General features: G+C 58.8%; 1 protein-coding gene across 16 annotated transcripts in view; it reads left to right on the top strand.

Moving 5' to 3' along the window:
- FBRSL1 (fibrosin like 1) overlaps positions 551-24,613 on the top strand; it is an 87,313-nt gene continuing 63,250 nt past the window's right edge. For 6 of the 16 annotated variants that reach the window (XM_021074106.1, XM_021074108.1, XM_021074104.1 and 3 more), the window contains exons 1-2: positions 555-1,201; positions 17,110-17,310. In XM_021074106.1, coding sequence (XP_020929765.1) covers positions 923-1,201; positions 17,110-17,310 — 480 coding nt within the window. In that variant the 5' untranslated portion in view covers positions 555-922. Of the gene's footprint in view, positions 1,202-17,109; positions 17,311-24,613 lie in introns of all 16 variants that reach the window. The other 10 variants (XM_021074111.1, XM_021074109.1, XM_021074102.1 and 7 more) reach the window with 4 other exon arrangements.

The following is a 24,613-nucleotide window of genomic DNA, read 5'->3' as shown; positions in this document are numbered from 1 at the left end:
CACGACCGAGTAATACCTTTATGTCCCTGTATCAGGAGTGAGTACCCCCACCCATGACCCCCTCATCAGGGATGGGGACGAGGACCCCCATCGGTACTTCCTCGCTCCCAAAAACGGGCGGGAGGGGGTGATGGTGAGCATGCCCCCTCTGCCCATGTTTGGCTGGAGATGCCCACTTTCCTGCTCATGGGCTCCCATTTAAAGATTCTTCCGTAATGAGGCCGAGGCTGGGGAGGCTCAAAGACTCCCCCCAAGCCCGCAACGGAAAGAGAGCAGAGTTCCAGCACCCCCAAACCGCCCACGTGCAGGGACTCGAGCCCAGGTGCGAGCCTAGGGGCGGGAAGAGGCGCGGCCTCCCAGCTCCCTCCCCCGAGGGGCGGAGCGGGGGGGGGGGCAAGGCCGGGGCTGTAGAGAGCGGCCGGGGCGGGGCCAGGAGGGGCGGGGCCGGGGGGGAGTGGGTGGGACTCGCATCGGCTCCGCTGGAGCGCCCACTTCCTCTGGCGCTGGCTGCCTGGCGGAAGTACGTCAGTTGTTATCCGCTCGGGGCGCCGCTGCCGCCGCCACCGTCGCCTCACGAGCCCAGGCTCCTCAGCTCCGGTCCGCGCCGCGCCCGCCCGCTCGCTGGGCCTCTTCCCAGCCTTTGCCCGCCGCCAGTCGCCCATGGGGCGTGCCCGCGGGTCCGCGGCCGAGAGCCGCTGAGCGCTGGCCGTCACGCTGATGTGCGCGGCTGCTCGCGCCCGGGAGCCCAGGCCGCGCCGGGCCCGGGGCTGAGGCCACCCTCGCGGCATGTCCGGCCCGGCCCGCCGCCCGCCGCCGCCCAGGGCCCGAGTCCGCGCGGTCCGCACCGAGCCCGGCGGTGCCGCGTAGCACAGCGGCAGCGGAGCGGGAGCCCGACGGCACGGCCGCAAGGTCACCGCGCGCCATGGAGGCCAAGGTCCGTCAGAGCCGGCGCTCACGCGCGCAGCGGGACCGCGGCCGGCGCCGGGAGGCGGCCCGCGAAGCCCGCGACCAGAGCGCGTCGTCGGGTGACGAGCCAGAGCCCGGGCCGGGCAAGGAGAACACGGGCCTGCCCCGCGCACCCCCACCCCGCGCCGCCGCCGCGCGCCCCCCGCGCCGCCGCCGTCGTGAGTCCAGCTCGCAGGAGGAAGAGGTCATCGACGGCTTCGCCATCGCCAGCTTCAGCACGCTAGAGGCCTTGGAGGTAGGTGGGCCTCCACGAGCATGCTGCCGCCCGAGTCGCGAGCGGGCCGCCGCTGGGGCATGGGCACACCCACCCCTTAGAGCTGCCGGGGCTGTGTGGGCCCCGCGCGCCTTGTGGGTTGCTGGTGGCGGACCCAGCAGTCTGCGGTGGGTTCAGGGGTGTGAGTGTCTTGAGGTTTTTGGAAGAAAAACCTCTAAATTACATTGTGCAAACTGGCTACTCAGTCGGCCTTTTGTCAATTGCGTTTCTGTTGCCAAAATATCACTTGATTCGGCTCAGGATGTACTCGGGAGGTGGACACTGCCGGACTTGGTAGAGGCGTGATTAAATAGATACTTGGGAATTCTTCCTGTTTCACTCCTCCCCCTTGAGGTTTCTGTTTAGACGGGGAGAGGGAGGGTCGCATTTTAGTCCCTTCTCTGCCGCCGCTGTTTACTGCGTGCTTAGTAGCTTGGCAAAAAATATTGCTTGTCTGATTGAGTTATTGTGGACAATATTGGTTGAGCAAATACTTCCCTTCTCGCCTGAAAACAAGGGAGTGGAGAGGGAAATGAATGCTGTCAGGGTTGGCAAGTGGACTGGATTGGGAAGCTGCTGTCTCCTAGAATTGGCCTGGGTAGAAATGCCAGTCAGGCTCCAGAGTCCTGTGAGCCTCAGCCTGGCCACCCTCTGGGAGCCCCATGCAGCACTTATTTTAGGGGGGCTGGCATCTGCCGAGTTGGGGGTCCCAGTTCCCCTTCCTTTTCCTGGGGCTTGGGGGCCAGTGGCCTAGGACTCCACAGTCTCAGAGACTGAGCCTTGGGGGAGGGGAAGTCCCCACACTGCAGGTCTCTGTGGTGAGCCCCCTCCCAGGGGTACACCGAGTCTGTGAGGAGCCTTGGGGTCAGGTGCTGGCAGCAAGGGGGAGGTGGCCGGGGGACACGTTTGCTGCTTTTTGTCTGGGCATGTGGATGCGCAGAAGTGAGGCAGCTGTACCAGGGTTTGCGCTCGGACACAGTGCCAGGATCCGCTGTTGTGCACATCTGGTGGGGCCTGAGATGACCCCTAGGCCAAGGGGTCCTCGTCTAGCACTGGTGGGAAGGAGTGGCCCCAGGGCCGAGTTTCTGCCTTTATAAAAGCCAGGTCCTGTCCTGCAGCCTCTGAGAGTGGCTACACCACCCACCTTCCGGATATGTAACTTCCCTGTCAGGTGGGGAAAGACAGAACCCAAACTGAGGCCTCCAAGGCTCTGTGCCCCATGAGCTGGCCTCTCCCATTGGACATCTTGTCACACTGGCACATCACCCACTTTCAGGTTCTGCCTCAGGGTCTGCGTACTTGCTGTTCCTTCTGCCTGGGTCACTTGGCAACTTTGCGTCTCAGCGCAGATGTCATTCAGAGAGGGCCTCTCCTCCGTGGCCTGAAGCAGCTCCCTTTCCCCTAGCTGCCCATCTCCCCGTGTTACTCTACATACTTGCTTTGCTGTCAATTACCTCTCTTTCTGAAGCTGTCTTATAATTTACTCATCCTGTTTCAGTGCTCTCCTCACCAGAATTTGTAGCTGAAAAAAGGCAGGTGCCATGTCTGTGTGTGTGTCCTCTGTGGGGTCCTAGTGCCCCATCCATGTTTGTGGAGTGAACGAGTAAGAGGAGCAGCTGAGGTTCAGGCAGGCTGCGCTCAAGGTCACTCACCACGCCCTGGTGAAACAGACCTGTCTACGCACTGCCTGCAGTGACTTGGGCTATACCCATCCCGCGTCAGGGGACACAAAGTGCAGTGGTTTTGGGGGACATCTGCAAGCTAAGACCAGCCCTGGTGGGCGATAGTGAGACAGCTTGCTTTCTGCCTGGCATTTGCACAGTTGCATCACCCCAGGGCACTCCATGCATCTTTCTCTGCCCTTCTGAGCCAGGGAGGGGTCTGCCTGCCTTGGAAAGTACGGGGCTTCTGGAGGAATTGTAAATCAACCCACTTGTTTGGCCTCAGTTCTTACTAAAGTGTAGTGGTTTTCCCCCAGAGTTAAGATAATTTATATTGAGTCGTTAGCGATGGCTACCGTGCAGTGAAAGAGAGCTCTACCAGGTGCTGTTCTGAGCCTTCTTGTCTCCACTGCATAGTTGGGGAGACTGAGGCCCAGCACCCTGAGTGTCATGGCCCAGCCTGCCCAGTCTCAGAGCTCTGCCTAGCCCTCAGGAGTTTGCCTCAGCCTCCACATGGATACAAGCTGCCACCCCTGGAGCTTCAGCAACCAAATGTCAGGTGTAGACCTTCTCAGGAGGTGGGACCTGTGCAGAGTGCCAGTGTCCCTAGGGTGCAACCCCCACCCCAACATCCCAATGGGCTCCCTACTCCCTGTGCCCTGGGAAGGCCTTCCTGTCCCTGTGCCCCAGCCCACCTCCCAACCCTATGTCCCAGGCAGGTCCCAGGCCCCCTTAGCCTCCACTTGGTGTACCTGTGTCTGCCAGGAGGGAGGATGAGACACTCCCTGCCCTAGGGCAGCTGAGGCTCACTGGTTCTATTGAGTGTGGCAGACACTGGCAAGCACTCCATAATGTGGCAAGGGCGTAGTCAACCAAGGAGGGACCCCAGGTCTGGCCTGGCTCAGGGAATAGTCACAGTCCTAGCGATAGACTTGTCTCCACTGGAATCCTGGGTCAAATGGCTGGAGTCCAGTGTCTGAGCCAAGGGTGTGTGGAGGCCACAGTCCCAGCATGGGGTTGCACACCTGAGCTCTGGTCCCCCATCGACTTTCCGATTCTACATGTATTTTGTGGGGGGCAGTGGGACAGTCTTGTGGTTTGGGTGGGACAGGGACTCTTTCTACTGTTCTCATTTGGGACAGACCATTGGATAGCTTTTGCTATCCCTCTGGTTCCTGTGATGTCTATGCCTCCCAGTGTGTTGACCAGAGGTGATGGGAAGACCCTTGGGGGACAGGCGAGAGCAGCGCTGTGGCTCTCTACCCAGGTCCTTCTGCCCCTCCTTCCCTATGACAAAGGATGCCCTCTGCCGCAGGGTCCTGGGGGAGATCCACCTTGCAGGCAGAGTCAGGATGTGCCTGGCAGACCTACTGTGTGCCTCCTGGCCATGCACCAGCCCCTGCCTTCAGTGCTCTGTCTCTGCAGTTCTGGGAAGAGAACAGGTCTGGAAACCACCCTTCTGGTTTGGCATCCACATGATTTTTTTTGTTAATTTGCTTTTCAAACAGTAAAACACTTTTACCTGGTTCAGAAGTCAAGCTTTATGAAAAGGTGTATTTTGGAAAAAGTCAGCTCAAAACTCAACCTCCCTCAGTAAAGTATTCTCACCAGCTCCTGGCCTCCTCAGCATGTTACACAGCTATAACCACACAGACTTACCATCTTGTCTCTCTCCTTTTTTGCAGAAGGAAAAATTATTCACTATATATGTACACAAGTCTGGGAGGTGTGTACCTGGGAATAGAGATGGAAAGGAAAACACCCAAAATTTTACCTGTGGTCACAAGTGACTTCCTTTCTCTAATTCTCAGTTTCCCACATTCTGATCAACATGTGTTACTTTTACAGTCTGCAAAACACACATCTGAAACCATATGTGCCCTGATCTGCAGAGAGTTGAGCTTGAGAAGCTGTGCTCCTGCTCCCCACACCATGTCAGCAAGTGGATATGGTATGTGGGTAGGTGGTCCTGGCCCAGCCACCCCTATCTGGGGGCTTGCTGTGCATTTCTGCTGAAAACAGTGGAGCTCTTCCCAGCTTTGAATGTGCGTCTCAAGTCTGCTGACCGTGGCTGAGGGGTGGGTTCAGGTCTGGACATGGCCTCACGGTGAGTGGGCTTGTCTGTGAAGGGTGCCAAGACTCCCCCTACTGTGGGCCACACCCAAGAGGCTCGGTAGTGGTGGGCTGTCTGTGAGCCAGGTTCAGTGTTCCTCAGGGGCCGGGGGCACATGATCTGTGCTGGCTCTGGGTGCTCGTGACCGGGGGGCGGGGGGGGGCCTATGACACAGACCTACCAGCCCTTGTACGGAAGCCCATGCTGTTGATTGGCCTTGGGTGGGGGGCATGTGCCCATGCATCCCTGACAGAGGGGGAACAGATCTGAGACCACGCAAGGGATGGCACTCAGTGAGGTGGGCCAGCAGCAAATAGGTCTTCAGCTAGAAAGCATCTGAGCCTCCAGGCCAGGGCACCTCTTCCAGGCTGCCTTCTGCTCTTCAGATGTGGGACACTGAAGCCCACAGAGGGGGTGCTCTGCCTACTATCAGAGGCTGGAATTGTGGTGCTGAGCTTGGAACCTTCCTAGACAGTGTCAGGCTGCTCCCCTTTGCCCCACAAGGGCCCAGAGCTGGGGACAGGGGGGCTCTGCTCCCTCTAGGGGGGGACCTTGCCCACAAAAGAAAGCAAAGCTATTGCCAAACCTGTTGGGCCCACCTGGGTGTCTACCACCTCAAGGCAGCAGCAATTTTGCTAATTGTGGGAGGGCTCTGGGCCCAACTCGAGCCAGCACTGAGGTCCCTGTACTGTCACCATCTCCTGTCATGAGGAGACAAGCGTTGTGGGAGAGCAGTGTGACAGCAGCTTCTGAGGGCATGTCTTGAGGACTCGTTGTGCTCACATACCCACTTCGTGGATGAGGATGAGGCCCGGGATGGCGAAGTCCTTGCAGTACCAGTCCGCAGGAACCACAGGTTGTCACCTGAACTTGGGCTTATCTTTCAGACTTTCTTGGGGAAAAATCTGAGCTTGAGCAGAGGGTGGCCTTGCGCGACATCTGCAGCCTTGTCACCCTGGGCTGACTGAGCAGTATTGTGGCCCTGGGCTGACTTCCTGACCTGGGAAGGGCCTTCCTCTCTGGGAAGAGCACCAAGGGTATTGATGCTGGCTTGCAGAGCCTGCGGCTGCATGCATCTGGGCAATATCTACTGCATCACCTGCCACATGTCCATTGTAGACAGTAGAGTCACAGGGTGAATGCTCAGAGGTGACACACAGCAGTGGAGGCAGCCACAGCCCTGATGGACAGTGGCCCTGTCTCTGCTGGCCAGCCTCCTTATCCTCAGCCTCCCTGAGCTCCATGTGGTCAGAGGTTGGCAGGGGGGACGTCTCCTGGGTTCTGACCCTCTAAGGTGTCCCCTGCCCCCTCATGGCTGGGGGTTGTATGCATGGCACTTGAGGCCTCTGGTCTCAGTTTCCCTGTGTGTCCCACCCACACTGTGCCCCAGGCCCAGTGAAGGCCATGATAGCAGTGAGGGTGGCAGACCATCTGTCTTCCCGACTTGTACCCCTCTACTGAGCACCTGGAGGCTGCACCAGTTGTTGGAGGTGGGGCGGCGTGGGCCATGGGGGCTCCCTCGTGGCAAGCAGCGCCTGTTTTCCCTCTGCCCCTGCTCTAATTTCTGGGCAGAGATGCGGGTCCATAGTGTGTGCAGGTATGCACCATACATGGGGTGGGGGCTCCTTATCCCAGGTAGGTGCATACATATGTGTGTACACACTCACAAGTGTTATGTGTGGTGGGGCCCTGTCTGGGTATGCATGTGAACCCCCGTACGTGTCTGTGTGCTCAGGACCTATGTAGGTCCAGGTAATAATCAAGGGAACTATGGGCCCCGCTGACTGGAAGCCCAGTCAGCAAGGTACCCCCCGCCCCAGCAGGGCAGCCTGTGTGCTGGCAGGGGCTCACTCCCCAAACACTGTCCCATTGGGTTCTGCTCCAGTGATGGTGGTGGCCCTCTGGAGGAAGGATGCTGGAGTCTGGAAACCACAGAATCATTGTGGGGGGGAGCTGGGGGCAGCCAGGGTAAAAACAATGGCACACAGTGATTGGGCAAGACGCCTGCTAGGGGACACCACCATCCTAGCATTGACCTGTGCTGTTCACATGTTCTGTGGAGAGCCCTGAGAGGAGGAGACCAAGGTCAGCCCTGGGCAGATGGAGAAGCCAAGGCCTGGGCCTCTGCTACTGGTCTAGGGCAGAAGTCCTACTGGTCAGGAACAGGGCCCTGGTGCCCTGCTATGCTGTCTGCCTCCACTCCTCTGCCTCTTTTTCTGCCCAGCTTGGTGACTGGGATACCTGCTGGCCCTAGCACCCCTTGAGGATATATCCCTGGGTGCAGTCTTCATGAAGCCTTGGGGCTGCTGGGTCAGAGGTCTCGACGCCATAGGGGGTTGCACAACTGAGCTGTGGCCTCCCTCATCCAGCCCTTGGCAGCCCCCTCTCGCCTGGACTATTGCTCCAGACAGTTTCCTGTTGCTCTCACTCATTGGGGCCCAGGCAGTGGTGGCCCCGGGCAGGCCAGGCCAGGCTTGCATGGAGCTGCCAGGACTCTCAAAGTGACAGCTGATCTGGGAGGGTGCTGATCCTTCCTCCCTGACTCACTGAGCCCTGGCTGTGTGCTGCCCCGTGCCGCCTATGGGCCTTGTTCCAGCTGGAGGCGACAGACTGGTAACTAGATGAGCGCAGGCTGAAAGGAGATGACTGGGCAGGTACTGAGGAGGAGCGGGCCAGGTGGGGCTTGCAGGTTGAGATCCCTGGGGAAGGTCAGTGAGGCCTGGAGGGGTGGCTGGGCAGGGGCGGGGCAGTCACTGAGGTTACCCGAGGCACTTTCTCCCTCGGAGTTGGAATCTGAAACCTGCATGCAATCAAGTGCTTTGAGGACTTGGGGCAAATGTGGTATTTAGTTGTAGTTCTGTGTGGAGACTTCCACTGCCCCCGTTTGCCACAGTAGTTCAGAAAGGAACACTCCTCGAGTTGCCCCCTTTATTCAGCACACCAGGACTCTGTGTATGGGGGGAGAGCTGACTCGACCCTGATGCCAGCCCATGCTGTTAGTGTGCACACATGGTAGGGATGTTGGGAGGCACCCAGCCTGGGGAAGCCCCGGCTCCATGTCTTCCTTGGAGCAGCCGTTTGGGGTGGTCACTGCCCTCTGGACTCTGCACAGAGCTGTACACAGTGACCCAGCCCCAGACAAGGGAGCATCCTCTGATGAGAGCTTAGTGTCAGCAGGCGATTGTGGGGAGCAGAGCAGCCATCTGTGCAAGGCACACATGTGGCCCTGGTGGCTGCCACTCACACACCATTGCCAGGGAGGAGTGGGAGGCCAGAGCACGGCCTGATAGGTGCAGATGCTGAAAGTCACAGAAATAAGAATGATGTCATTCAGGGCCTCAACTTGATTCTTCCTCACAGCAGCCCCTGCAGCGGGCGCTTGCAGGTCCCATTGTGTAGATGCTAAGACACGAGGGTTAAGTCACTTTTCGAATCTCTATGGCTGGCAAGTCACAGAGCAGGATTGGAGCAAGGTGTGGGATCTGTGCTGTGTGGGGGCATGGGAGCCAGGTTGGAAGCCATGTGACCAGAGAGCCGCAGGGCTCCCACCTGTCCAGCCTGGGCTTCACCTCTCTGGCCTGGGGCTGCATGTCTGGCCACCCTGCCTTTCCTGTCCTTGGCAGGGCTTCACAGTTTCACAGTTTCAGAAGTTTGCCCTGTGAGCTCTGATCCCCCCTGGGCTTCAGGTTCCTGGTGGGACATCCAGACCAGCCTCCATGGAACCTCCAGCCCTGTGTGGCCATCAGCCTTGTCCTGACTCCCTTCCCCCTGCCCCCACTCCACTGGTCACCCCAAATCTGACATTGTGCCACCTTGAGTGCCTGGCAGCTGGCACTCTCCCTACATACACACTCCAGCCTTGAGGGGGTATGTGTGTGTCATGCTCATGTGGCCCCAGGGCTCGTGCTTTTCAGTGAGAGCCAGTCCCCACAGGGCACTTATCCAACCTGACACACCACAGCTGTGCCCTTTGACCCCAGCCCCAGCCCCACACGTTGTTCCTCTGACCCTGGCAGGCCCCCAACCAGTGCTTTTCCCACTTGCTCCATGGCCCTTAGCACTTGGCTCCCTCCAACCACGGCCCTAGTGAAAATTTGTCAGACATAACATTCATTGTCTCATCTCCTGGATAACGCCTGGGGCCCCCTGGCTCCTGAGATCACATCTCTGCCTGACCCATATCCCCCAGGGTCTCCTGTCTGTCATCTGTGAAATGATCCCATATTCCCCTCGAGGCCTGGCCCTGCCCACCTTCTCGCCTCAGGGCTTGTGCTCTTGCCATCTCCCAGGAGCAAGTTCCTCCCAGCCAGCTGAGGTGGCCGGTGAAGCTAGCCAGTATCTCCCCCTCCTCACATGAGGCCCCAGTTTCCTGTCTAGGGGTGACAAAGCAAAAGTGCTGGTCGTGTGCCCTCCCCATCTTCTCTTCAAGGCCCTTCTTCCAGCTGATCCTGTGGCTTGTTTCTCCTCATCCCCCGCCTGGACAGAAGGCAGACACAAGATGCCTCAGCCACAGCAGCTCTGGCTCCCAGCCTCCCTGGGCAGCTCCCCCGGGTGGGGGTTGCAGGAATTGAGGGGCAACTCCCAGCGTGGCGGGCATGGGACATGCTGCCTGGATGTGGAGGAGCTGGCAGGCTGGGCCTCTGGAGTCAGAGCTGTGCTGCTTCACTCAGTGTTGTAGCCAAGGGTGACTGGACAGAGACTCATCTCACAACGTAACGGTCAGGGCAGTGGTTGTGAACCTTAAATCTCAGTTAGTGTGGCTCAGAGGGTTGCCCAGGCAGTCACTGTGGGGTCGCAGTGGGGGACCCTTGTGTGGACATAGTATTAGGCAGTGGCTCAAATGGATCCACTGGATGCAAACCTGGACAGGTGGCCCAGGCCTGGCTCGGATGCTGCACCTGCGTCTTCCTCCACCTTCAAGCCACCTCCTCAGCAGGGGCCTCCGCTTTCTCCTAAGTCCTTGGCCCACATCAGCCATCTGTCTGATTTGTCTTCAGCCACAGGGTGGGTCTGTCTGTTTTGTTTCCAGGTGACTCTTCCCTTTGGGGGCAGCACATGGCAGGGGCTCGATGGACTGAGCCTGGGAGGGGCATTCCTCTGGGAGGGGGGCCCCCCAACTCACATGCTGGGGGCTAGGGACTTGGGAAGCACTGCTGGTGCTGGCAAAGCCTGTGCCTGTCCTGCTGGAGGTCGCCCTGCAGCTGACTCCCTGGTCTCTGACCATCTGCCCTCCAGTCTTGCTGGCCCCACCAGGTGTCCCAGTGCCTGGAGTGCACTGGGGGCGGGTGCTTGGTGTCAGGGTACTGAGGAGGGCTGCAGCGAGGCCTGTGTTGGTGAGGCCTTTAGAAGGTTCTCAAGGGCAGTGTGACACTCAGGCTGCCATGGTACTGGTGGGCTGTGCTGGGCCAGGAAGTAAGAGACCTCTCAGGCTGGATGCTTTGCCAGGGGGGTTGGCAACCTGGCCATAGGGTAGGGGAGAAGACGAGTAGGGCCTGGGTAGTGTGAGTGTGAACTTAGGAGGCAGACAGGTCAGGGAGGACAGTCCATCCCAGCAGCATAGCTACAGGAGGTGACTGGACCAGTCCCCATTCTAGGGTGCAGGCAGCCAGGCCAGCTCCCAGTTCAGCATTTAACCTGGACAGTGGTCAGTGGCAGGCCTTAGAGGTGCCCCAGGCCTTCCTGCACCTGGATCAGAGCCTGGGGTGGGGGTTCAGCCAGGCAGAGGGACCTTCCCACCAACTCCAGCCTTCAGTACGGGCAGCCAGGGGGGCTGTCTAAATGGAGGAAGATACTGTTGCGGTTCATGGGGTCTCCCTAGTTTCTTTGGGGCTTCTCTAATTTTAGCACTGAAGCCCCACACCCCAAGAACCCTCTTTAGTTCAGGCAGACAGGGAGAGTTAGTCACTTGGGGTGGGGAAGCACCAGTTGCTGGTGGGCAGTGCAGAAGCTACCTCCTTTCTGGCCATGGGGCTAAGGGGAGAGGGAACCTCTTGGGAAGAGACCCTGCGCTAAGCCATGTGTCCCTTGGCCTGCACATGTAGTCTCTGCCCCAGGGTACACGCCACAGCTACACAGAGCAGGTAATGAGCGGAGAAGGTGGGGCAGGGCATGGGGGCTGCGTTTTTATTCTAGTTGGGGTGAGGTGGGGGTGGGGGAGAAGTTGAGCCAAAACTTGCAGGTAAGTAGTGCTCTGAAGGGCATCCAGGTTGGGGGATGACAGCCTGCCAGGTGAGCCACAGGTGAGGCTCTGAAGGTAGAATGGGTGGAATCCACACTCAGACTGGACATGGGTGGGATTTGGCCTGAGCCCCTGGAACCATGGAGAGTGGGTGTCTGAACCATGAGTCAGGGAGGGCTGCTGGGCCTTTGGGCCCAGGAGGTTCTGAGAGTCAGGCAACCTCTACCACCCATAGCCTCCTGGCCCCTGATGGGGAGGGGGCTCCAAGCCTGACCCTGTCCACTAGTGACATGGTCATGCCACAGGCCTCCCTCCCACACAGGGCAGGAAGTGGAGGGGCAGGTGCGAGGGGAGCGGTGATGGGGTCTCAGATGGGCTGTCTGCTGGGGCCAGGCCTTCTCGTCCTGTTAGGGGGACCAGCAAGAGCCACCCTTGTTTGATGACAAGCAGCTGGGGCCCAGGTATCAGGGAGAAGGCCCAGTGTGGTTGTCAGTGGACCCCCCACCCCCGCACCTGGTCATAGGGGTGTGGCCACGCCTTTGCCTGCAGTCTGGGGACCTGGAAGGGCCTGACCCATGTGGGAGCAAGCAGCTTTGGTCCCTGTCAAGGGAATGGTTCTGTCTCTATGTTTGCTTGTTATAATTACCTTCATATCTCCACGGTTGGTTTACTGAAGTGAAGTTAGAAATTTCATTGGTGCTGGATAGTAATGATGTTTAGGGAAGCTAAAAATAGTTACGTAAAATTGCTACAGGAAAATCTTATCTGTGACTTCGAAACAGCACGCACCTGCCCCCCAGGGAGGCTCCAAGGGCCTGGCCACTGCTGGGGGTGCCAGGGCAGTACCTGCTCCATAGGGCCCCCTGCATGCGGATGTGGGTGCCAGGGGTCTGCGCATGTTCACAGGTGTATCTGTACCTGCACATGCACAGGTAGATCTGTCAGGAGGAGTAGCCCAGGGCTCTGTGTGACTGAGGCCCTGCCTGGATGCCCCCTCAGGTCTCCTCGTTTGTGCATGGACACCCTTTGGTGACAGCAGGAGCCGGCCATCCCTGGGAATGGTGGGAGGATCCTGGGGCACCAGTGGACATGTCCTCAGACCCTGGACTAGAGCACTCAGCCTTGTTCACCCAGAATCACTGCAGCCTGGGCAGCGCTTTAGTTTCCTCATTCGCATACTGGAACACTTATGGCACCAACTTTGTGGGCTCCCAGTGTGGTTCCACAGGCAGCTGTTGGTGAGCCCCCACACACCTCAGCCTCGCTTCTCCCTGAAGTTCCAACCAAGGCTTTCCGACCAGAGCTCTACTTTCACTTCCTGAGCACCCAGCCCAGGCACAACTGCCACCCGGTTCACAGATGAGAAAACAGAGGCATAGCAGGACCAGTACTGCCAGTGCCGGCTCAGCAGGCACAGAACTGTGGCACTGCAGGACAGGTCAAACACGCCCTCAGAGCTGGCATCACAGGCGAAGGCAGCCCTGGCCTTGGGTGACAGGTGAAGGGCTGGCTTGTGCTCACCAGCTCTGTGGTGCACAAAAGTCCCAAGTCACCAACGCCCTGGGGTAGGAGTTGTTCAGTCCCCTGCCGAAGGCCAGGTCTGTTCCATGAAGCCCAGGAGCTCAGGTCATTCTCAGGACAGTGACTTTGTGTGGGAGTGGCTACATCTGGGCCCTGGCAAGCTCTGCTCCAGAGAAACCCTGCTGAGATGGTGATTCTCCTTCCAGGAGAGTAAACTAGTGGGGCCTCTGGCTTAGAGTTTGTCCTCTGGAACCTTCAGGCAGGAAACACTGTGGGCCTGTCTTGGAGCCAGGATGTGTGCTACATGAGGCCTCCTGCCTGCATGAGCCAGGAGTTGAGGAGAGAGCCTGTGGCCTTGCCATTCCCCGCTGGCCCCTCTGTCCACACGAGGTCCACGCCTGCCACGCACTGGCTCACCTTTGGCCTGGTCAGGGCGGGCGGCTTTCCTGCTCCCCTACTTCTTCCAGATGCAGTTGCACCCTGGGGCCCCACCTGCCACCTGGGCTGTGGTCAGGATGGAGCTGGACTGACTCCAGTCTAGGGAAGAGGCACTGATGTTTTAAGGATTCTGATAATCTAGTTGTTTTGAACGAAAAAAACAAAGAATGCCCAAAACAGGTTCATGGGAAGTATGACAAATGAAAACAGTTTGTGGTTGACAAATGCATCCTTTTTACCACATGAGCGATGCAGTGGCTGGATGTGTCTGGAGAGATGGCCTGGCATTTTCTTGGGGCCCTTCTAGAACCTGTGGAAGGGCCAGGGTGGGTCTTAAGAGGGAGGGTCCGTCTGCATTGCCCACCATGTAAGTCACCACTTGCTTGCTGCATGTCTGCCCTTCCCCATCTGTCCACCCCATTTTGTGTTCTTTGTTCACAAATGCTTATTAGAAAGATAGTTCCCATCCCCACCAGGTGTCCCCTGGGCAGGCTCTTCCTGAGGTTTTCGTAGTTAGTAATGGAATGTTCCCCACATTCTATGCGTTGGATCAGAGCTCAGAGGCCATCTCTGGGCTAGAAACAGTTGTGACTTTAGCCAAGGTCAGCAGTGTCCTCAGACAGCCCCAGGAAGGCCTGAGGAAGGTTTCTGCTCCTTCCCTCAGAACGGGTGGCTCCCCTCTGAAAGTGAGGCTACCCCACAGTGCCGGTGGGGAGTGCACATCACAAGATCTGGTCACACTGTAGACTAAGCAAAGCAGGTGACCTTCTGCGCGTGGTCAACCTTGCCTGGTCTGCTGAAGGCCCAACTGGAACAAAGGCCTGTCTTCCCCTAAGCAAGAGGGAGCTCCTCCTGCCTGGTGGCCTTCTGAGCTGGGGTTGTGGAGTCTTCCACCTTTGGACTCGGACAATACTGTCAGCCTTCCGGGATCTCAAGGCTGCTCACAGCAGATCTCAGGACTTCTCAGCCTTTGCATTTGTGTAGCCACCTCCTCATAATGAAGGTGCTTCTCCCATAGACACACCCTGTTGGTTTGGTTCTCTGCAGAGCCCTGATTGATGCAGCCCTTACAGCATGTTGCCTGAGGTCTTTCTGTTTCTTCTCCATGGGCCTCTGACTACAGCCTGCTAGGCCTGCCCTCTGGCCTACGAAAGGGCTAGGGAGGTGGAGACCCCCACAGGTGGGCCTGGGGATTCTGAGGCAACAGACATGCAGCCTGGCGCCCTGTGGTCAGGAGGTGACATCCAGGGTGGACAAGGTGGGGACTCTGGGGGACCTCGTTGCTCTCCAGGGCCTGTGTGGACACAGCCTATCAGCAGTGAGAACCTTGTGGGCTAGTGACCAAGGATCCCACTGGACCTCTCTGGGCTTTGTCCCCTGTCTGTAAGGGGGATGGCATTCTTTATCTTGAGCACCAGGAGTCAGTCTGTATGAACCCTTGCACATGGGGCGCGAGCTTCCATCTTCACTATTATTTTCACATCACCGGAGGGACAGCCTCAACTTTCTTCCCTGGGGAAGCCTGTGGCTGTGCTGGGCCAGCTGCTGAGCTGGAGCCCCCTCCTGGCATCCCTGTCCCGGAAGGTAGGCACCAGAGCAGGAGCTTGGAGCACCTCAGGGACTTTGCCCTGGCTGCTTCCTGCAGGGGCTCCCCAGGCTCTGACTGAGGGTCTTCCCCGAGCAACTCTGAAGTGGCTCCTGCCCTGCCTGATGGTCTGGCTCCCTCCTGAGTGGGTCCCAGGTGCCTGGAGCCAAATGATAGCCTGATGCCCGTGTGCAGGGTGGATGCTGGGAAGTCCCTCGGTCAGCAGGCTCCATTGTCAGGGTGTGGGGGAGAGTGGTGCTTTGGGCTGAGATGAGCTGGGGCCCTGAGGGCTTTGGGAGCAGAGTGAGGGCATCTGACCAGGGCTCCAACAGAGGCTGCAGAAGTGCAGGTGGCCTGTGGTGTCCCTGGGGTCTGATAGCCCAGAGCGTGAGCGTCAGGAAGGGTCTCTCCTGCATCCAGGGAGTTGAAGTCCCCTGATGCTCAGATGGAAGCCTGTGGAACTTTGGCAGATCCAGGTGTGTGAGCTGAGCAGGTCATCAGTTGGGACCTGAGTTCCAGGCTGGTGGGACTACTTCCCCCCTACCTGTGGCCTCATGGCTCAGCTGACATTTTCGGAGCCCCCAACCCCAGTGTCACCACCATCCTTTTCCCTTCCCAGTGCCCCTTAGTGGACACTGGGGATGGGGCAGGGATGCAGGGCTCACAGCAAGATGAGAACACCAGCACTTGCCATGGGGCTCAGAGGTCAAAGGGTGCTGCATGCCCCCTCCTGAGAGGCCTTCCCCCCCACCCAGGTCCTGCTTGGGCCCCAGGTCTTTGTGGCCGTGGATTTGGGCCCCTCCACGGCTGTACAGGGGACTCTTGGGGTAGGGGAGGAATCTGCAGCTGCTGGGCCAGGTGGTCGTCAGCCTACAGCTTTCCTTGGCTCCTCTCAGGTGGGCTGTGGGCTGCACATGGCCCAGCAGTCGTGGGGGCTCCTGTTCCTGGAGGGCCAGCTCCAGTCTGGCCAGCCTCATAAGTGCCCCTCTCAAATTCTGGGGAGTGTGGGACCACCTCAGTGGGTAGGAGGAGGGACATGAGGAGTCATCTAGAGGTCACTCCTGGCACTACTGGATGAGAGGACCCCATGGGGCAATCCCAGCACATCCCTTTCCCTGCTGCCAGTCCAGGGGACCACAGCAGACTGCAGTGTGGGTCCTTCATGCCACCTGTTCAAGTGGCCCAAGGCCTCAGAGACCAGAGGCCAGCTCTGAGAGAGGCTGCTAGTCACTGCTGGTTTTATTGGCCAGATCCCCTCAGGTCCTCAGGAAATACTTCCTGTGGTGGTATGTGAGCAACACTTGGGGACACTTACTGAGGGTGTCACCTGGGGACACTTCCTGTGGAACTGTGATTGTGTCTCCTGGGGAGCCGTGAAGGTGCCGCCTGGGATGTGTCACCATTGCCCTCATTCAGGCTTTCTTCCTCCCCTTCTTGTTGGACACATGCTTTCAGAATCTCCTGGGTCCCTTGCTGGCATTTCCTTACCTCTCTTCAGCAGCCCAGTGGAACTGGTGTTGCCCCCCAGCTCCCCTGGGAACCCAAGCAAGAGGCCAGTGGGTGCCACTCGCCTGCACACCATCAGTAAGCATCAGGCCATCCTGGGCTCTGGGCACGTTGGCAGGGCTACAGGTAAGGGTGGGTCCAGAACCACCTCTGCATAGTAGGAGCTATGCAGAGGCCTGGCCGCCATCATTGGCATCGGTGTAGCCTGTGTTTGTTAAACACCAACTGTGTGCTGAGGCCCAGCTCTGGGCTCTGGGTACGGCTGTGAGCATGGCAGGCACAGATCCCTGAAGTTTTGCACACCTGCTGAGATGGAAACTCCTTTCCCAAGCCAGGCTTCCATCGTGTCAGGATGCCAGGCTTCCATCGAGTCAGGATGTAAAGTTGGATTGATGAGCCCGTGGTGGCTCGGGACCTGGGGCAGCTGGAGCTTCAGCATCTCTGCCTGCAGCCAGCTTCTCTGGTGACAGTCCTCAGCCCGGGGCTCCAAGGAGCACCCTAGGGAGGGCCTTGCTGCCCCAAGGCCAGCACAGGTGCCAGGCTCACACCTGCTTCTGCCGAGCTTGGGCAAGGCTTCATGCTAGGCCAAAGATCAGGCCCGCATTCACTGGCCAGGCTCCTTGGGAAACTCACCCCTGTCACCCTCCCCTCAACCCCCAGTTCTGATGGCTCACCCACGCTCATTTCCCCTGTCTGTCCCCACCCATCCTTCCATCCCCCTTCATTCCCCCTCAAATGTAGCCCTCCCAAGATGGGGGCTCCTTCTCAAGGTCTGAGTGTCAGCCTGACAGCCCATGCCCCACCCTCACACACAACAGGGTCTCACATGGTGTCATTGGTATCTGTGTCACTGGCACTTAGCTGGTTTTGTTCTCCCTCACCCCACAGAAGGACATGGCCCTGAAGCCACATGAGCGGAAGGAGAAGTGGGAACGTCGCCTCGTCAAGAAACCTCGCGAGTCAGAAAACTGCCCGACTGCAGAGCCGAGTGAGAACGGGCGGCCCCTGGAGGCAGGCAGCTCTGAGCAGGACCTGGAGCCCACCTGTGACCGAGGGAAGAAGAAGGTCCCATTGCAGCCCACCAAGCAGGTGAGCACCGGGCCCCACCCCTGCTCAGAACCAAGGGCTCTGTGCCCCCCTTCCCCCGGGCAGCCTCGGGGCCACACCCGCACCTGGACACCACCCGTCGGCATCTGGGCCTGCCTGGCAACGCGCTCCATCGTTGTTGGGCGTGGGGTATGGGGCACACGTGGACTGGGGCCAGGGGTAGCTGCCCACTGAAAATCCGTGAGTCCTGAGCAGAGGCAGGAGACCTGCCTTGCGGGGGTTGGGGGGTCACGGCCAGACAGAGGCCAAACCAGACCAGGATCCTAGGAATTAGGGGCGGGGTGCTCGGCTCAGGTGGAGCAGGAAGGTGCACCTGCTGATAGGCTGGCCCCGTTTCCCCTTTGCGTCTGCCAGGCTCCGCCGACTCCAGGGTGTCCAACATGACTGTAACGTGTGGGGACCAGGCTCATTGCTGGGTGCCCTCCATCTGCTAAACTTATGTGAAACGCAGTGTGTCTGCGAGACAGGGAGGGAGTCATGGCACTTGTGGTTGGTGATCCAGGTGCAAGGAGCAGCCCTGCCCGGGGGCCTTCTTCTCCAGCCGCTGGGAGCAGGCCCCCAGTGGAAGGGGCCATCCTCGCTGTCCCCCAGAGCCCAGCTGGCATGGGGCGGGGAGAGTGGGGCCAGGGACCTTCTCCCAGAGGACAGGGTTCTGTCCTAGGTGTCGGCTCAGTACTGCAGCTGCTTTCCTCTCGGGGACTCATTGGTTTGCGCCTTCTTTTCAGAGAGGGGTTCTTCTTGGTGTTTCACACTCCACTCTCAACTCCCTTGGGGATTGGAATGCTGGTGAGGGGGCAGCATGACTCAGGGACCCGGGCTGGATGGGGGGTCTGCAAGCACACCTGCCCAGGTGGACACGTGCTCTTTCTTCCATGCAGGTGTGCTCCCCAGAAGGGGGGCCGCTCCCAGCCAACCACTGGGACCAGAACGGCCCGGCCCAGCACCAGCAGCAGCTCCAGCCCAGCCAGCCCCAGGGGTCACTCCCAGCCCCGTGTCAGCGCTGCCAGCCCCGTCGGGCTCTCCCGGACCCCGGGCAGCCCTGCCAGCCCCAGCGGCCACTCCCAGGTCAGCGCGGCTGGCCCCAGCGGTCACTTCAGGGCCCAAGACAGCCCTGCCAGCCCCGGCGGTCACTCCTGGGCCCAGGTCAGCCCTGCCGGCCCCAGCAGCTGCTTCCAGCCCCAGATCAGCACTGCCGGCCCCAGCGGTCACTCCTGGCTCAGCCCCGCCAGCCGCGTTGGGCGCTTCTAGCCCCCAGGCAGCGCTGTCGGCGCCTACGCTCCCTCCTGGCCCCATGGCAGCGTTGCCGGCCCCTGCGGTCCATCCTGGCCCCATGTCACCTCTGTAGGCCCCTGTGGTCCGTCCTGGCCCCATGGCACCGCTGCCGGCCCCTGCGGTCTGTCCTGTCCCCATGCCACTTCTGTCGGTCCCTGCTGGCCCTCTGGCACCGTTGCTGGCCTACACGGTCATGGATGGCCCCGTGTCTCCGTGGCCAGCCCAGCCGGGCATCCTCAGGACAGCGGTGCCGGCCCCTTAGGTCACTGCTAGCCCAGTGCCAGCGGTGCCAACCCCCACAGTCACTCCTCATGATGCGTCCACGTCGCCGGCCCACCAGCTCACTCTCAGGCCAGTGCCGCTGTCCCCGGCGGGCATTATTGGCCCCGTGCCAGCCCCGAAGGTCCCTCTTGGGTCAGCCCAGCCGCCCTCGGCGGTCACTGCTGGGCCTCAGCCAGCCCCAGCAATTAGTTGAAACCCCAGAGCAGCCTGGCCCCCCCAAGCCTTCATTGCTGGGCCCTGGACAGCCATGCCAACAAAAGCGGCCACTCATGGACCCAGAACAGCCTCACCCACCCAAGCGGCCACTCCTGGGCCCAGAACAGCCGTGCCGACGAAAGCGGCCACTCCTGGGCCCGAAACAGCCCTGCCAGCCCCTGCGATCACTTCTGGGCCCGAGCCAGCCCTGCAAGCCCCAGCCGTTACTCCCCATACCTGAGCGCCCGTCGCTCCTGGGCCGGCCAGCCCCACCCCGCCGGCCTCTCCTGGGGCCCCCAAGCCAACCTCGGCAGTCGCTGCTGGACCTGGCTCGGGCCCATCAGCCCCAGCTCTCCCTCCTGGCCCTGGGCCAGCCCTGCCGGCCCCTGAGGTCACGACGGACTCGATCCTCCACCCCTGCAGTGGCCCGCCAGGCCCCATCTGTGAGCCCTGGAGCCTGATGCCTGTTTTTCCAGACCACCCCAGGTGTGGCTGTGCTGGGCCGGGCCAGGGCCCCTCACCCCGCGGCCTGAGATGTGTTGTCAGACTGGCCAGAGGCCTTCTCCAGACAGGCCAGGCTACTTGCAGTTGGAAGCTGAGGCTCAGCAGAGGCGGGAGCCCCTGCAGGGCCGCCACAGAGCCAAGGCCCACCCACGCCAGGAAGAGAGGAGAGGACCCGCAGCATCTTCCCACCTCCCCGCCACACCCGCCCCTGCCGTGCCCACTGCTTTGTGATGTGCACGCTCCTGGGAGAGAGAACACAGCTGTCCCCCAAGGGCTCAGGCTTGTGGGGGCTCCCTCAGCATCTTTCTGTGCCTCTAAAGTGCCCACATGTCCTTGTATGTTGGAGTTTCCGTGTATACCTGCCCCAGGTGTGCTGCCTGGCGAGTGTGCATTTGTGTGTGCACGAACGCGGTGTGTGGTCTGCAGGTGTGCGTGTGTACATGGTGTGTGTGCAAGTGTGATTTAGGGGACGTGCCGCTGTGGGCCTTGCCCTCCTTATGCTTCACCCACCCGGCCAGTTCTGCATTTACCGCCCTCCCAGGCAACATGTGGGCACAGCTAGAGCCAGGCCTGAGGTTCTTCTTGACTTCCTTCTGGCAAAGGGTGATGTGTGTCCATCTCCAGGGTCCTTTGACTGTGTGGAGGGGACACGAGGGGTCCTCAGGGCCATCTCTGGTTGAGTTGGAACTGCTGGTGACAAGGCAGGTCCCCCTCAGGACTCTATTTCCACCCCAGTGGCCCAGGACTGAAGCAGAGGTAGGGGCAGAGTCTCCCATCACCCCCCCAGCTTTGGATCAAGAAAGCCTACAGGGCCCAAGGCCATTATTGGAATGTTCCTTCTCAGCCTCCTTTTCATCTCCTGCAGCTAGCTTTCTGGCTGTTGGTCCCTGGGATGTCGCCTGTCAGGGCAGACCTCACACTACTGGGCTTTCTCTGCCGCCCCCCACCCATCTCACACCTGCGCTTAAGGGTCACTCCCCTCCTTGCCCCAGACCTCGGGTTCAGAACCGCCCCACATTGGTGCTCCAGGAGTCCTGGGCACAAGGTGGGAGAGCACCATCAGCCACCTGGGGTGCCCTGGCCAGGCTCCCCCCAGGGCTCCGTGTGCCCAGTCTCACAAGGTTGTACAGCCACCCCTGTACCTCCCTGGTTCACGGAGGCCACAGAGGTATCCCCTCCCACCCCCCGCATACATACACCCATATCCAGGCCCAAGCCTTCCTCCGTGCTTATTCATGAGGACCCTGGCCCTTCTGGGGTCCTGACTGGCCAGGGAGGGGTCTGCCCTACAGCCTGACACCCAGAGTAGAGCCTCCGGATACCTGGTCTCCTTCCCAGAAACATGGGGCTTATTTTTCTGATTAAAGAAAATAAAAAGCGCTGTGCCATTATTTTTATAACAGCATCAGTGTTTGTAATTTAACAAAGCATGTGTCCTACAGAAAGTGATATATTCCAACAGGTGATTTTCTGCACATCTGGACTTGCCTCTCGTTCATTACATTCCAGCTGAGCTGCAGCAGAGCAGCCAAGGGAGGGGATGCCTGGGGGTTGGGGGGGGAGATGGTGTGGTGTGGGCTTTGGGGGATTCCAGCTTGCCGTAATCAGCCCCCAGCCACCCTAGCAGCCCACTGGAGGGACAAGCTCTTCCTGTCCTGTTTCTCAGAGCCCCTGCTCTGAAAGGGGTCTTTTTCTAGATGCCACTGAAGGTGCTTCTCGAGATCTTGTCATTGATCCCTCTGATACCACTGTTGTCTTCATGAGCTGAGGGTGGCAAGGCTTCAGGCCACCCCTCCCTCCCACTTCTCTGAAATCCTCCCAGTCTGAGGGGCAGTGTGAGCAGATCTGCCCCCTGGGCCCAGCGTGCACGTTTGGACATGTCATGGGCAGGCCAGGACTGGACCTGCAGCCACTGCCTTTCTAGGCTTCTGTGCCCTGGGAATGTCGGCTATGGTGCTTGGGTGCCACTTAGTGGCAGAAACAGAACTGTGGGGACACCAACTGACAGAAGAAGAGGGCTGAGCCCACAGGGTCCCCGCGGCCAGGGCCTGGCTGCCTACTTTCACCCATAAGGGCCCACTGTGGGTGAACTCCATGGTGAGTGGGTGGGGCCTGTTCCCTGTGTCGTCACTGGCTGAGGAAGGGGATTGGGTTGCATTTGAACCCAGAGGGGCCCACCTGTGGCCACGGCTGGCCTTGCGTTCAGAGTGCTGGGACCCCGAGAGGTGTGTACTTCAGCTAGGCACCACTGGCCGTGGGGGGACTAGACTACACGCATTGCGTCCTGGGGGACCCACGATGCCAGGAGGAAATATAGGTCCTGCGTGGCCAGATTTCTTTTTGAGAGCAACTGGAAAGCTGGATTTTTCTGTGGGTTAAGTGATATTGAAACATTGGTGACTAATTCTAATTTGATGACTCACTTTGCTGGCCAAAGGGCACAGCTGTGTGGGCGCAGCGTGGCCTGGTGGCAACTGATCTGGCCCTGAGGCCAGGGGTGTGAGGTGTAACCCACCCTTCCCTGGGGAGAGTGGGGCAGCCCAGCCTGATGGGTGAAGATAGAGTGAGTCTTTAGTGGGTGTTATGGGGGCCTGGGGGATGCCCCATGTTGTCCCAGGGCCCCCCTGGGATGAGACAATCCTAAGCACAGTGCTTCCGCCAGGGCCTCTCCTCTGAGCCTCTGTAGACTGGGCTGTAGGGGGATGTGTGCCACCTGCACATGAGCCCCTGCCTGGTCCCTGCTAAACCTGTGATGAGAAGGGCAGCAGTCGTGGTCGTGGTTTGCTGTCAGGTGGAGGGGGCGGTGACCAGGTTGGTCCATCCAGGAAGTGGCAGGTGGGGCTTACTGTGAGGGGGCTTACTAAGAGACCCCTTGGGACCCCTCAGTGAATGGCGGGGCAGCCCTTTGGGAGGGGCACGGTGGGATGGGCAGATGAACCCTGATGAGGCGACAGGTTCCCTGTCCTTGAAGGGGGTTAGCGCGCCACATGCAGTGTCCACCCGGGATGCCTGGTTCAGGCTGGCAGTTTCCTGGGGAAGACAGCTTGTCTGTCACCATGCACCTGTCTCCCATATGTCACGTATGTACTCGCGCATCTCTCCTGAGCGCAGAAGTGCTCCCCAGGTGAACATCCACTCACTCCCAACAAGCTCTGCTCCTCCATGATGGAGATGCCCTGGGAGGATGAGCCCCTGGACCAGCCATTCCTAGCATGAGGACTTCATCAACACCTAAGTCACTGCTTCCTGAGCAAGGCGGGTCATCTCTGCCCATGGAGTCTCTGTTGTAGCAGGCACAGAATGTGACTCAGTCCCTTAGTACATTAGAAGAGGCAGGTGTGCATTGTGCAACGTCTGCATTCGCGTTTGGCTGGGCCACAAAGCCAGCTGGCCCTCCTCCTGCAGCCAGAGGTGGCAATGACCGAAAAACATTTATCCCTAGTGGCTCACCAAAGGTGGGGGTGGGGTGTCTAAGGAAGACAATGGCCATGTCTGCCCATCTGCCCTTGCCTGGGGGCTTGGCAAAAAACCTGTCCCAGGGTGAGATGGGGCTGGCAGGGGGTGGTGCAGCTGAGACTGAAGGGGGCACCAGCCCAAACCCTGGGAGGGGTCCCAGGGGTCTTGTTAAAAGGCAGGTTCTGACCATGCCTGCAAAGCTTAGAGCAGTGCTCTTTGATAGGACTGTGATGTGAGCCACATTAGGAACATGAAAAGGAGAGGCAAATTGAATCCTGATGTATTTTGACTCCATATACCAATAACTATGTGTATCTGTGGGTGCAGAGGGCTAGTGGGGCCACGTCATTTTATACAAGGGACTTGAGCATCTGTGGATTTTAGTATCTGCAGGGGTGTCCTGGAGCCCAATCCCCCATGGATACTGAGGGGCAGCTGTATTCAATATGAAAATTGTCAGTGGAATATTCTGCTTTATTTTCGTACCAAGTCTTGGAAAGGCAGTGTGCAGCATTCTCATACAGCCCTTCTCAATTGAGACTAGCCTCAGGCTGGTCCAGTGGGACTCAGAGCAGGCAGGCTGGGGAACATCCAGAGGTGCCCTACCCAGTTCGCTTTCTCCTCACACTGCTAATCCTGTTATCTTTCTCAGTCTTTTGTTCAGCCAGCCCTTGGTTTGAACCCCCAACACAGGACCGTGAAGCCCGGCAGGTGTCAACCTAGAACCTCTCCTCTGAGTATCAGGCCTGCATATCCAGGAGCAAGGCACTCTGCACAGATGCCATGGCCCCTCCTTGAGCATGAACAAGCCAGAATGCATCAGCTCCAAACCTTTCCCTGGTTTCAGTGATGAGCCTGGCGGCTGCCCTGGGAATCAAACCAGAAACAGGGAGACATCTTCCACTGCTCACTCCCCCAGCCCAGGCCAGGCCTTTGCTTCCACCTCCTAATTGTCCCTCCAAATGGGATTTTACTAGAAAGTAATTCAAAGCAAATGAAAACTCACCCTATAGAATGTGTGCAGTGCTGCTAAAGCAGTGTTCAGAGTGACACCTCTAGCTTCCGTGCTCATGTTGGAAAAGAAAATGGGTTCAAGATCAGTGACCATGGGAAGCTAGAGGAAAAAATCCTAAAGAAGAAAGGAGAGAATGCAGATGAGAGTATAATTAATGAACAAGAAATAAATAGTGAAAACTAACAAAGCCAAAAAGTGTTTCTTGGAAAACATCAATAAAATTGAGAACACCCTAGATTGAAAAAAACACAGGTTCCCAGTGTTAGGGATGAAGAAGGGAATTCCACTGCAGGTGCTACGGACATTGAAAGGATGGGGCAGAAACAATTTTATTCTGGTAATCAAATGGCTTAGGTGAAATGAATGCAACTTAGTAAAACTGACTTTTAGTGAAATAGAGGATCTGAATAGTCCTGTATCTATTAAATTGAATTTGTAGTCTGGATGTCAGTGCATACCCATCACTGCCAGCCCGCCACCATCTTAACAGCTAAGAGAAGCTGACCTTCCATAGTTGTCCCAGGCACTATCTCCAGGTTTCACCGAGTATGGTTAGCCTGA

This window comes from Sus scrofa, chromosome 14 (genome assembly GCF_000003025.6).
Source record: "Sus scrofa isolate TJ Tabasco breed Duroc chromosome 14, Sscrofa11.1, whole genome shotgun sequence".
Lineage (NCBI taxonomy): Eukaryota > Metazoa > Chordata > Mammalia > Artiodactyla > Suidae > Sus > Sus scrofa.
Note: the sequence above shows the minus strand (reverse complement) of the source record. Positions and strands in the feature narration are given on the sequence as shown.